The 12,857-nt window shown below is 44.6% G+C and overlaps 1 protein-coding gene across 5 annotated transcripts in view; it reads right to left on the bottom strand.

The window, feature by feature from the left end:
* The window catches only part of Dpy19l1 (dpy-19 like C-mannosyltransferase 1), an 88,797-nt gene that overhangs the window by 58,253 nt on the left and 17,687 nt on the right, over positions 1-12,857 (bottom strand). For 4 of the 5 annotated variants that reach the window (XM_087210130.1, XM_087210133.1, XM_087210132.1 and 1 more), the window contains exons 2-6: positions 11,034-11,058; positions 10,352-10,439; positions 6,857-6,994; positions 4,258-4,378; positions 3,548-3,641 (exon numbers count right to left, since the gene is read on the bottom strand). In XM_087210130.1, the coding sequence (XP_087066256.1) occupies positions 3,548-3,641; positions 4,258-4,378; positions 6,857-6,994; positions 10,352-10,439; positions 11,034-11,058 (466 nt within the window). Of the gene's footprint in view, positions 1-3,547; positions 3,642-4,257; positions 4,379-6,856; positions 6,995-9,079; positions 10,235-10,351; positions 10,440-11,033; positions 11,059-12,857 lie in introns of those variants that run through there. The other variant, XM_087210134.1, reaches the window with a different exon arrangement.

The raw sequence follows: 12,857 nt of genomic DNA, 5'->3' as shown, positions 1-12,857 counted from the left end.
GGTTTCTGAAAACTTGTATTACTGTATTATTTTAAAACAAATAGACTTCTAGGATTAAAAAACACATCCTTAGTCTGTCCTACAAGTTTCTAATCCACCAGACAAATTTCACCTTTATTTAACATATAGTACAATTTATATTTCAAAAAGCTTTAAACATAATTTTAGATTCTTTCTCTTGATTCTTAACTCATATTTTAAGACATCTGTAACTCTGTCCCATCCATAAAATTAGAAGGGTGACCAAAGCAAGGAGAAAGCAAATAGTGAGAACAGTAATATGAAACCTCTAAAAATACTTCGTGTTGAGAACATTTAGAAATACGATTTAAAAAAACTGACAGAGTGCTAAGAAATTTTACTCAACATAATATACACAGGATCTGCAAACCAGTGCCATTTACAGCTCTGTCTTTGGGACACAAGGGAAGAGCCCAGCTTCCTGAGACCACAGTGCCCATCAGCCCAAGAGCCACTGCCCCACTGGGCGTGGCCAGCGCTGGGAAGAACAACGGAGATGTCGGACGCTCCTGGGCGGAGAGTGCTCAGGACACTCATAACCCCGCTGGTGGCTGGCAGGACCCGGGTAGCCTTCAGGAAAGACCAGGCTGGGTTAGAGGCTGAGCTTTTCCTCCAGGGAGGGGAAGGGCTGACGGTTAAGTGATTCAATCAATCATGCCTACGCAGTGACGCTTCCATAAAAAGACAAGAGGCCTGGGTGCCAGGACTTCCAGGAGCTGGACATGCAAGGCTCCTGAGGGGTGGTGCTCCCGAGGAGACACGGAGCCCGTGCCTCCCCAAATGCCTACCCTACGCGCCTCTCTATCTGTATCCTCTGCAATATTGTCCATCAGAAGAAGCGCTTCCTGGGGTTCTGTGGGCCGCCCCAGCAAATCCCCCGAACCCAATAGGCGGGGCACAGGAACTCCACTCACAGCCAGCCAGGGCAGCAGGAGCACAGGTCAAAAGAAACAAGGCCTGGGGCTTGTGCCTGCCACCTAAAGTGAGCCATCTTGTGGGACAGAGACCTCCACCCCTGGGATGCGACATGATCTCAGCCAGACAGGGTCAGAACCGAACCGAACGCGTGGACACCCAGCTGGTGCCCCTGCAGAACTGAAAGGTTGGCTGTTGGTGAGCGAAGCCCTCCACTTCCTCATGAGCAATGTCACAGTTCTCCTGCTGACTGCCGTTGGGGGGAAATGGAGCATGCTTCTCTTCTCTGTGCACAGAGACTCCTTTGGATAAGACGAAAGAGATTATTTAAAGTTAGGGAAAAGTTAGAAACTACAAAGGCAGGGCTAGAAAAATGAGGAGGAGTCTGGTGCTACTGCAGAGCAGGGTCCAGCCACAAAGATGGGCCCTGAAGCCCTGAAGAGAGTGGAGCTGCACAGGGCTGCCTTTCCCCTGGGAGAGGAACCAGAGACAGCTGTCTGGACACACTCCAATGCCGAAGTGTGTCGCTGCCTCGCACCACCATAAGCAGTAGACACAGACTGTTTTAAAATGATAGCAAGAAATAAAACTTTACACTATGCTGTGTGTACACGAACAACAAAGTGAAGTTTTTCTGACACCTTTTAAATATGGTATACTCTACTGTTCACCTTTATATTCCTTTTTCATGTATAAAACGTCACTGGAACTAGCCCACTAAATTCACTTTCAGACCCCGCAACGTAACAAAGGCCGTGCGGGTGGTGTCAGTCCTGTCCCTCTCCTGGGAAATCTGATCCCCTCCTGGGCTCTGGCCAGATCTAACCAGCCTGGCATCCTGGCCTCCCTCCTTCAGTCATCGCTGTCCCAGCTGCCATCTCCCACAACACCCCCGAGGACACGCACCGCCACAACTGGCCCAGCACGCCTGACCTGCCCTCCACACCCCAGGCTTCCACCTCCCTCTCCCTGAATGCCGTTCCACCTGTGCAAATCCCTCCAGTTCTCCAAGCTCAAGCTCAAGGGCTCCTCCACACAGAACAGATTCCTCACTCCTCTGGAATTCCAACACTGACCTCCTGCCTCCAGTCTCCCAAGCAGACACATGGGCCCCGCCCCGCTGTAGAGTGCGGTCTGAAAACAGACGCTTCAGGCTGTGTGCTCTTCACCCCGCCTGGACAACTGCATATGCGTCCCCCACGTGGAGAGAAAGCTGCCCACTTGGGACAGGCGGCCCAGAGACCAAGAAAGCCCAGGTCAAGCCCCAAACACCAAGAACCCCTGACCAAACCAGAACCACTACTCCCTTCAGCAGATCCTGCACCTTCAGCCTTTCATGTCAAGTGTGTAACACGCAGCACAGGAGACAATGTGAATGTGTATTTTAACAAGATTCTTCTTTCAATTAAAAAAGTAGCATAACTAGTCTAGTAATTTAGCAGTTACGCTGTGTTTCTTGTTTTAATTTCTTTTACTTGAAATCTGATCTCCCAAATGTGACAAAAATATCTGTAAACCAGATGTGCAGTGCATGGCAAAGCAAACACATCCACCCTCACTCTGGCTCCCTGTGGCCAGCCGCACTGGGCCGCAGCCCCTCAGGCGCCTTTCCCATCTGCCAATCCTTGGGGTGAGCTCTTTCTTCCTGTCTTATTCCAAAGACAAGATCTTCCACATCATCTTCTAATCAAGCATTTTCATTTCACTCTCCCCAATGAAACACTGAAAAGAAATTTCTTAGACCTAAGTCTGAAATAATTAGCATCACAATATCTTAAATCTATATGCAAATGTTGTAAATTGATCTAATAGCTTCCTCCTTGGTTAAATATTATCAAGTAACACTACATACTCAAGCACTCAAGCTAGAAACAACAGACCTTTCAAGTTTGAAATAGGAAACGTGCCTCCCAAGAAAAGAAGGTAATGGGATGACGCAGACTGGAACTAATCATCTCCAGTTGGAAATCTCATACACACACTCACACTTCTGTATTACGAGGAAGCAGAGAGGAAGAAAAGTCTGAAGATACTCTCAAGGTCAAATAGGTCAAACTGTATAGTGTGGTAAATTGTCAAAAGAAAAACAAAGAAAAAAAAACTCTTAAAATTTTGCTACTCTTCTGGTTTTAGGAATGCTTCTCATCTGAGAAGTAAATCAGGTCAGATATTAACTATCGGTATACAAAATATTTCTATTTTAAAGTCAGAAGGTCAAGGGCAATTAATATCATCCGATAATGTGTTCTTTCCCCTTATATTTTAGGTAAGTAATACATGTTGTTTATGCTCAAATGTCTGTGAATATTTAAAATTTATCTAGTGTCCCCACCATGCTTTCTTTAAGTCTCTAAAACTATTTTCAATGTAGTTGGCTATACCAATGGTGAAATTAGGCAAATTTTAAAACAAGGAGATATCTTAGAAATATTGCTATAAAAATTGAAGGAGAAGGGGCCAGGGATTTAGCTCAGTGGTTCTGCCATCTGCCCCACAAGTGCAAGGACCGAGTTTGATCCCTGGTACAAATAAAAGGATAAGTTAATGATTATTATTAGCTAATTATGTATATTATAACACATCTTATAAACACATACTACAGTACTCTTACCTTAAATAGGTGCCATATATGAAGAATAATGCCATCATCAGTCCATTTAAAATAAAAATCACAGCAACATAAAAGCAAGCAGGGTCTCCCAATCCTTTAAAATAAACAAAACATGTTCTAACTGTAAATGATTTGACATGTCTGGTGCATTCTACCTAACGGTACTTAGTGCGTCAATGAAACTGCTGCCTTGGCTCCTGTGTGAAACAGCCCCAGGCAGACCTGAGAGGAGAAGAGGCGGCCCGGCCGGCGCGAGGGAGTCGCGGAGGGAGTCACGGCAGGGCTGCGTCCTCCGATGCACCCCGGCACCTGTGCCCGGCTCTGAGCCTGGGGGGGCTGCAGCGCAGTGAGGCAGAGCAACCCTGGAGCCGCCGCGGGAAAGCCCGGCCACACTGAGGCCCCCGCCCTGCCAGGAACAGGCCCACAGCGGTGAAAAGGCCGCAGGGACCTGCCGCGGAGCACAGCCACGCAGTGCGGGCGGAGGAAGCTGGGGGAGGCTGCCCTCCAGGGGGCCCTCCCTCCCCTCCAGCCACCTGAGTCCTCCCAGCAGAGGCCGAGGCCCCAGGGACACAAGGAAAGCCTGCTTCAGGTGGCCCCAATTTCAGAAGTGCAGGGCACCGCACGCCCAGACGTTACCGTCTCTCCCACCCGGTTTGGGGCACGCTCATCCACTGCACAGCTATGAGGCAGCGTCACAGAAAGCCACGCACCTTCACAGCTCTCCACAGGACTGAGTCCTTCCCCTCTGGTAACTGTCCAACAGATCTTGCTTTGAACACCAAGGAAGTCCATTGTTTTGATATAAATCCGGTACCAGCTGGACAAGATTACCTATTATTAAGAAAACAGATGCATCGTAAGAAAGATATGCTAAAAAATTTTCATCACTAGAATATTCTGGAGACATTTTCATAATCTTCAAGCTTGCCTTTCCTGTGTCATCCACCTGGCTCCCTTTCTATCTCATTAAATGAGACTCAGCTGCTACATGGATTCTTCACTGGTCACCCGTTGGTAAGAATAAAATAGAGTAAAAATTCCTAAGATGTATGTTTTTCAAAAGCTATGAAACTCTAGGAGAAATAAATGAAGATATGAACAGAGATACTGTGTCTACTTGAAAAGACCTAATTTTTCAAGATACAAATTCACTTTCAAATTAGTTCACAAGCATTAAGCTATCCTAATCAAAATATCAAGTGTCTAAACTTTATCTAGAAAAAAACGGTGATAACTAACTGAAATACAGCCTAGCAAATATTAAAATGAGTTACTTAGAATAATTAAGACTGTGACACCGACCGAGGACTGGGACCCACGGTGGTGAGCAGCGGACCCCTCCCTGTGGAGGTCCCAGCGCCCCGGGTGACTGCTCCAGGCTAGGGACGGCACCCAGGGCAAGCTGCTTGCAACACGTGCCCAGCAGGTCCACAGAGAGCCGCACAGGCCGTGAGGTGGGGCCTGCTGCCGGGCGGGACAGCTCCACAGCGCCCCAGCATCGGGCCCAGCGGGCTCTGTCGGCCCAGCCTCCCCTCAGTCCACTCCGCGGCCTTCAGACCGCAGTGCGGCCCAAGCTCCTCCCCACACCTCCACAGGCGGACCTCCTCCCCGCGGTCCGTCCACCTCCGGGACTGGACAGCCAGTGACACCGAGCACCGGCCAGCGCGCCAGTGCAGGGCTGTGCGTGAAAAGTCACTCCAGACTGGCAGAGAGGGTGGACCGCTCCTCAGTGTGGGGCTACAAAGAAGGCCACCTTTCTAACATGGGAAGCTTTGATTCCTGTCCCACACTGTGACTGGAACGAATTCCAGGGCCGAGATTAGCTCGGTGGCAATGCACCTACCTCGCAAGCGCAACGTCCTGAGTTCGATCCCTGGTACCCCCAAAATAAATAAATAAATACATGCATACACACATACGAATTCCCAATAAATTTAAAAAGCAAATGTACAAAATTAATTAGGATTATAAATAATGAAGATTTTTACATATATGCACAAACAAGAAATATAAAAGATTCTCGGATACAATATTTCTATGTACAAAAATATATAGACACAGGCAAACAGCAAACAAGAAACTAAAGAATGTGTTTCAGGGTCACAACATAATATTGACATGCTGGACATAATAAATGAGCTTTTACAAAATTCCCATAGAAATATATACAAAGGACATGAGCAAGTAATTATTTTTAAAAGTGAAAATGCATTATATTTATATAGCACTGAATGTGTGTATATATATGATATATATGTATATGAATGAAAAAATACATTGGGTAATTATAGTTTCTTTATCAAACCCACAAGGGTGCAGATAAACATTTTCAAAGACACTGCTGGTGAAGATTTCCATTAGTGCAACCTACATGGAAGGCATTCTGCCAATGTGTCCAGATCATTAAAGAATGTATTCTGCTAACTGCAACAGATCCACATCACCAAACTTTTAGTTCAAAACAATAAGGATGTGGGTAAGGATTTGGCTTCAAGGAGATTGACTGCAGCTTTACGTAGAATATTTAAGACTGGAAACAATCAGAATTTCCCTAAAGCTGGGCTATTCAGGCAAGGGCACACCACACACACAGCAGAGATGGCCCAGGAAGATGGTCACCAATACTCCTAAATGACAAAGGACCCTAAAAACGGTCTGCACCTTGGGGTGGCACTCCAGTGGCAGCCCTCTGCCTGTGGCTGCACGCAGGGCTCAAACACACGCGTCCGTGAGAGCCCTGAACTTGGGGGCCGGACTCCTCTTGCTAGTGAGTGCCCAGAGGGCAGCTGAGGACACAGCCCAGACTCAAGGCCTGTCACCAGGGTGTCCTCTGGCGCCGCACAACAGGCTGCGTGGGGACACAAGGCAGGGCCTCCCCCAGGCCCAGGCTGAGTCCAATAAACGCAGGAGGGTAGTGCAAGGCCAAAATACACGGCTGGGGTCACAGCCTCCCTCCCTCTGCTCCTGCCCACTGGCCCGAGAAGGCCACTTGGTGAAAGAGGGGCTCAGAGGGCGGGCATGAGGCAGGCGACAACGGCCCTCGTCTGCTGGCCACAAACACATCAGGGCTGGGCAGTGGCCAGGTTTCCAAACAGCGCGACCACAGTCCCAGTGGTTCCCACAGGCTCAGCTAAAGGCTCCACAAGACCCCAAACACTCTGCAGTCCACACCCCTCCCCAAGATACACATTTTCCTTTAAAAAATAAACTGAAACTTAAGATGTTGAATTAGATCTGAGATTTAAAATCAGCACTTAATACAAAAAGTTTTGAAAAAGCAAAACATCACAGTTGGAGAAAATAATTTACCTCAGGGTACAGATTGAACCTTTTCAATGTGTTAATGACTAGGGGGTATTCCGTCAGTTTATCATTCATAATCATCCACAGTCCGTTCAGAAATGAGGGTGCTTCCACAATGGTCTTGAAGTAAGAATAATACAGTCCCTGAAATAAGGATACGCTCCAGTTATAATAAAAGGTACATACCTATGCCTCCACTTAGCTTTTAAAACACTTAAAATACACTTTAAAAAAAAAGAGCACTCAAGCAAGTAATAGCTACAACTAATTTCACAGGTTACTGATCACTGATGAATTCTTAGGCTGCAAAAAAGGCACATATTTTAGAATAACCTTGTCTTAATTGAAATAAATGCAAAATAGCTTCAAATACAGTGTCAACATTTAGAACGCATATATACATAAAATTCAGTATATTTCATCTAAGAAAAGTCCATAACTCATACTAATATGTTAGAAAAGCCTATCTTATGAACAGAGTGGTTTATTATGGAACTAAAATTCACAGTGAACCAAGAAATCTTCCCAAGCCAAAAACACTTCCCCCTAACTGCTTATTTGAATGCAAAAAAATGCCCTCAATCATCTTCAGATTTTTATGCAAGTATGTAAACGTCTTCAAGGTTGCATATTGATGTGTTACACATAAATTTCTTTCAAAAATAATTGTATAGATCATTTCCCCGCAGCTCAGCACGAGACCTGGGACTTGGGGCGGGAGCAGCGCTATTGTGGAGGAGAGGCTGCTGCTCATCCTGACACCAACTCTCGGAAAAGACAAGGGCAGTGGCACCGACAGAGACCATGGAGGTTCGAGCAGCACGGGGAGGAAGTGCAGGGCGGTGGAAGGACAGACAGACAAACAGGACACAAGGGCCACCACCCTGCCAGCCGGGGCCAAACTCTAAGCTGAATTTCAGAATTAAAAATACAAACATGGCTGCCTACCCAGATATTCACTGGAGATAAGGGTCGTGAGATGATGTTCCTCTAGCTCTCATCACTCACCCCTCTACCTGCTGACTTACACTCCCTCCTGCTTTGAGCTGAATCATGTCTGCCAAAATTCCAGGTCCACCGGAACCTGTGAATTCGACCTGATCTGGAATCAGGGCCCTCACAGGTGTGATCAAGTGAAGACGGGGTGAGACAGATTAAGGTGGACCTGAGCCCAGGTTAAGTCCAGATTAAGGTGGACCAGGTCCCACATAAGGAGCCTCATGTGGGGTAGGGAGGGCTGCAGGCAGAGGGGTGGGCAACACAGCCATGGGGCCTAGCACTGGGCAGAGGCAAGGCAGGGTCTCCCCTTCCGCCCTGGGAATGAGACACCCCATCAAAGCCTTCATCCTAGCTCTGACCCTTAACTGGAGAAAATTAACTTCTGCTGTTTTGGGCCTCCTAATCTGGTGAACTTTGTTATGTCAGCCCTGGGAAACTATCAGACTTACCATGTTTTGTAGGTTTGATTTTGTAAACATATAAATGTCATATTTAATAACAAAGCAAAATATTTAAATTATTAAATATTAAAATAAAAATAAAAGCAAGCCCAGTGTGGTGGTGCACACCTGCCATCTGAGGCTAATGCAGGAGGTTCACTGTGTGTTTGAGGCCAGCCTGAACTACAGTGAGACCCAGTCTCAAAAAACCAAAACAAAAAACTGAATTTACCAAGATGGCAGACATCAAGTGACCTTAAAATAAAGCAATTTTACTACACAATCCCAGTGGAATATGTGGTGAGGTCAAAATAAACCACAACAAAACCTTACATTAGTTTTGGTGATTTGATTTTTAATAATCATTCTGGCATTTTTATCCCTAAAAAATAAGTAATTTGAAACCAAGATTCTCCAGACCAAGAAGATATAAATTTTACATCAAGTAAAAAAAAATCCTGAATTCAAATTTTAAAATGGGAATATAAATTCCTGAGTTATTTTCTGTATCAAGAAGCTGTTTCCTAATTCCATTCACTGAAAGGCCTGAGCATCTGCAGACCAGGGCTGCCCGACCCTCTCAGCACGGAGGGCGGTGGGCTGGGACCCGCGGCGGCCAGGCCCTCCCTACCAGACAGCAGCGTGCGCAGGAGGCTGAAAGCCGTCAGATCAGAACCTGTGCCCAAGGAAGGGATGCCACTGGCCACGACTAGAAGGTGCTGGAAACCCAACTCGTGCTTTTAGAAAACGGTAAGGGCAGAGAAGCATGCATGGCCCTGTCCTTCCTTACCTCAGAGAGAAGCCAAACAGGTCCTGTGGGAAAGTCCTTCCTTATAGTTACAGTCAAAGGGCAGGAAAACAATAAGCACCATCCAGCAACCCTAATGGAACTCCTGAGGGCCGGCTCTGCGGAGGGCTCCGCAGGCGCTTCCGAAACCACTGCGCAGCTTACCGTCTCGGAGACAGACAGCCCGGCCTGGTGTGCCGTGGCACAAAGCAAAAAGAGGCCACAGCACCCGCCAGGCAGAGGGGCGCGTGCTTGTAACGCCAGCACTCTGCAAGCCTGAGGCAGGGCGACGCAAGTTCAGGCGCAGCCCCAGCACCAGTGACTTAGGGAGGCCCTATCTGAGAACAATATATTTCAAACAGGGCTGGTCCCAGGCTCAGTTCCAACTATCAAAAAGAAGAGGTGAACGGCTCCACTGAGAAGTATTCCTACCAGAAAAAAAAGAAAAGAAAAGGCAGCTATCAAGATTCTAATGCATCAATTTTCAGGAAACCTGGGACAGAGGAACACCATAAACAACGTGAATTAAGGCCAGTGACGTAGCTCAGCGGTGCAGCGCTCACCTAGCAAGTTGGAGGCCCAGAGGTTAATTCCTGGTACCAAAAAAAGGAAAAAAAAGCCCCTTGAAAAAACAACATGGGGCCGGGGATTTAGCTCAGTGGTGCTGCTGCCTGGCTCGCAAGTGGAAGGTCCCAAGTTTGATTCCCGGTACCAAAAAAACAAAAACAAAACAAAACAAAAAAACAACATGAAGTAGTGTAGACAATTCTATAAGACAAACATCCTGGGTTCCTCAATGAATAGATGGCAGAAAAACAAAACAACAACAAAATGGAAAAAGGGAAGAAATTTACAGATTAGATTTAAGAGATACATCGACTAAATGGATGTGTAGAGTGTTTGGATCCTGATTCAACTATGGGATGTTTTAAAAAGTACTCGTAAGTCACCGAAGCACTGATTTACATTTGGTGACATTAAGAACTTGTTCAGTGTTTAAGTGTGACATGGTCCTGAGACTAACAAGAAAGCAAGCCTTGCCTTCCGAGACACGATGGAAGTGTTCACACATGAAACGGCCCTCTCGTGCACCCCTGGAGAGCAATGGGGCAGTGGCGTTGGGGACAGAGTGCCCTCGGACACTGCTTAAGCTGAAGGGGCGGAGGGGCGTCCACCTTCCACCTTGGAACACCTTTCTAAACTTTTCCACGATAAGAAGCTTAAATTTCCTGGGCTCCTTAAAGTCCTGCAATAAAACACTGCAGGGTAACTAACCATTTCCGTGCGGAAAGCCATCTCCCTTTCCAGCGTGGACAGGTGAGAAAAATGACGGTCATTTTCAAAGAGGTGAGTTATGTGGCTCCTGGGAAACAAAGCAACAAGACTTACACTAAGTCTTACTTGTAAAAGTAACTCTAAAAGCAAAAATAAAAATATCTATTAACTTGTAGATGATACTGTAATAGAACTGGTACAATAGTGTATTTGTTTTCCATTCATTGTTTTAATTTTTATTAAAATCTCTCTCCACAAGAAAACATTCAAGTGAGATTTAAATCAGAACGAGCCAGAACAATGATGCTTTAATAAAATACAATGAAAGTATAGATTAAACTGTAAATGTCATGGGGTTACCATTTCAGAAATGCCTGATTAATGAAATTCATGTCTCCCTATCCAGAATATTTAAAAAATTAATCTTCCTCTCAACATGAACACTATTAATGTTAACTGAAGTAGTTTCAAATATAGCCTTCTTAATAATACCTATTTTTCATTTAAAATTTTACTATTCTAACCCTGATTTATCAATTTAACTACTTTTTCAGACTGTGTTACATGTAATACACATCCATGCTTACTATACTAAAATTATTCCTTTAAATATATAGGAAATAGCTTTGGTAAGTTATAAACATTTGCATAAAATATCTCATTAGAGGAAAAGGTATCTTACCAGTGCAGCACGGCCGCCAAGGCAGCTGGAGGAAAAAAGAAATTTAAATTACCAAGTTAGCATGAAGAAGTATTTTCAACTTACAGAAGCACACTTCAAAGACAAGCTTGCCAGAGGCTGGGATGCGGAAACGTTGGACCAACTGAGGAAAGAATATTGACTTTTGAAAGAAGCCGGGGGCTAAGCCGAAAATATCAGCAGACCGGCTGATGACAGCATCAAGCACTCATCTGCAAGTCCCACTCACTCACCCATTCTGCAAAATCTCTAAGGGCCTATCATTTGCCAAGCACTACAGAGGAATCTTTAGACAAAGGCTACCACAAATAGAATCAAAAAGAGGACCAACTGGTGAGTATCGCTTAGAACACAGGTGGGCAGCCTGGGAGGACAGGCCAAGTGGGTAAGGAATGAGGGAAGTGCAACTTTTTATGAACTACTACAATCTGCATTTATATGATAAACTTAACTCCCGCTTTTATTTTATTTATTTATTTATTTATTTATTTTTGTACTGGGGATCGAACTCCGGTCCTTGTGCTTGCGCAGCAGGCAGCGAAACCACTGAGCTAAATCCCCAGCCAACTTCTGCTTTTAAACAAATACAAAGTGCAAGGAGCAAAGGAGAGAAAAAAGGAAGAAAGAAAAGGTAGGCGATGGAAAAAAACCTAACAAAAACAACTCATAGGAAAATCAAGTTTGGTTTCTGCCCATCTACAAACAACATATTAAGATGAATCCAGAAAATGCCATTCGATTTTCTTGTATCACAAGATACATCTCATTACAAGCTTCTAATTAACTCCTAAGGAATCAAACCATGGAAATGTTCTTAGAAAGGTAAACCAAATGTAAACCACTGCTTTATTTTCAAAGTAGTATTTATGGTTTTTATTTAAAAATTCATTTTGCTTTGCAGATTCTGATAGCTACAAAAGGCAGCTATTCTTTCTAGATCAAAGTCGCAAATACTTTGTCACTTGACTTTTTTATGTTATATTGTGATTCTTTGAAGTTTTCTTTGAAAAAAGTACATCTGCTTACTCCCTTTTTGATTTCTATCTTTAAAGATTTCCCTCACTATAATAAAACTTGGGCTTTATGATTTTCATAATTGAACTTTTATTTTCTGAATAAACCATTTTTCACTGAATGACTGGCTGTAAATGTCTTTAACCTACTAAGAACTTGTCACACAAATACTTCTGCAACCTTTTTGAAATCAGAATTTCATTTATGAATTTAGGAAGAATCTACATGAAACAGAGATATTGTAACCACAAACATGGTATATACCTTCAATTATCTGAACTGCTTTTCAATTGTCCTTGGGAAAATGCCTATCAGCATACTTAAAACAGTGCTTATCCAGAAGTGTTTCAAATTTTGAATTGGTTTAGATTTTTGTATATTTGCACATATATAATGAGATGCCTAGAAAAGGGCCCTGTGTCTAACAGGAAATGCACGAAGGTTCCCACGCGTCGCAGAGATGCCAAGGGAGAACATGCGCGGTATCTCGGGGACCCCCAAGCAGGGCCAGTGAGGGCTCCTCCCTCACGACATCACTTCAGCACTCAGACTGTTCAGATGCTGAACCACCTCCCATTCCCGCTTAGAGACACTAGATAGATACACGTGATCTATTTTAACAATTTCTCTGCTAATATCCGTGAACTTTTTGTTTTTATACATTATTGGATATTACTGTTAATATATCTTTGAAGAGTATGTATTTTGTAATATATTTATATTTGGCTCGTATACTAAATTTTTTTCCCAGTACCGGGGATCAAACTCAGGACCTTGTGCTTGCCAGGCAGG

This window comes from Heterocephalus glaber, unplaced genomic scaffold (genome assembly GCF_053883595.1).
Source record: "Heterocephalus glaber isolate CG9 unplaced genomic scaffold, H.glaber_assembly_v1.0 deba00001111, whole genome shotgun sequence".
NCBI lineage: Eukaryota > Metazoa > Chordata > Mammalia > Rodentia > Bathyergidae > Heterocephalus > Heterocephalus glaber.
This window is presented reverse-complemented; position numbering and strand designations above follow the sequence as displayed.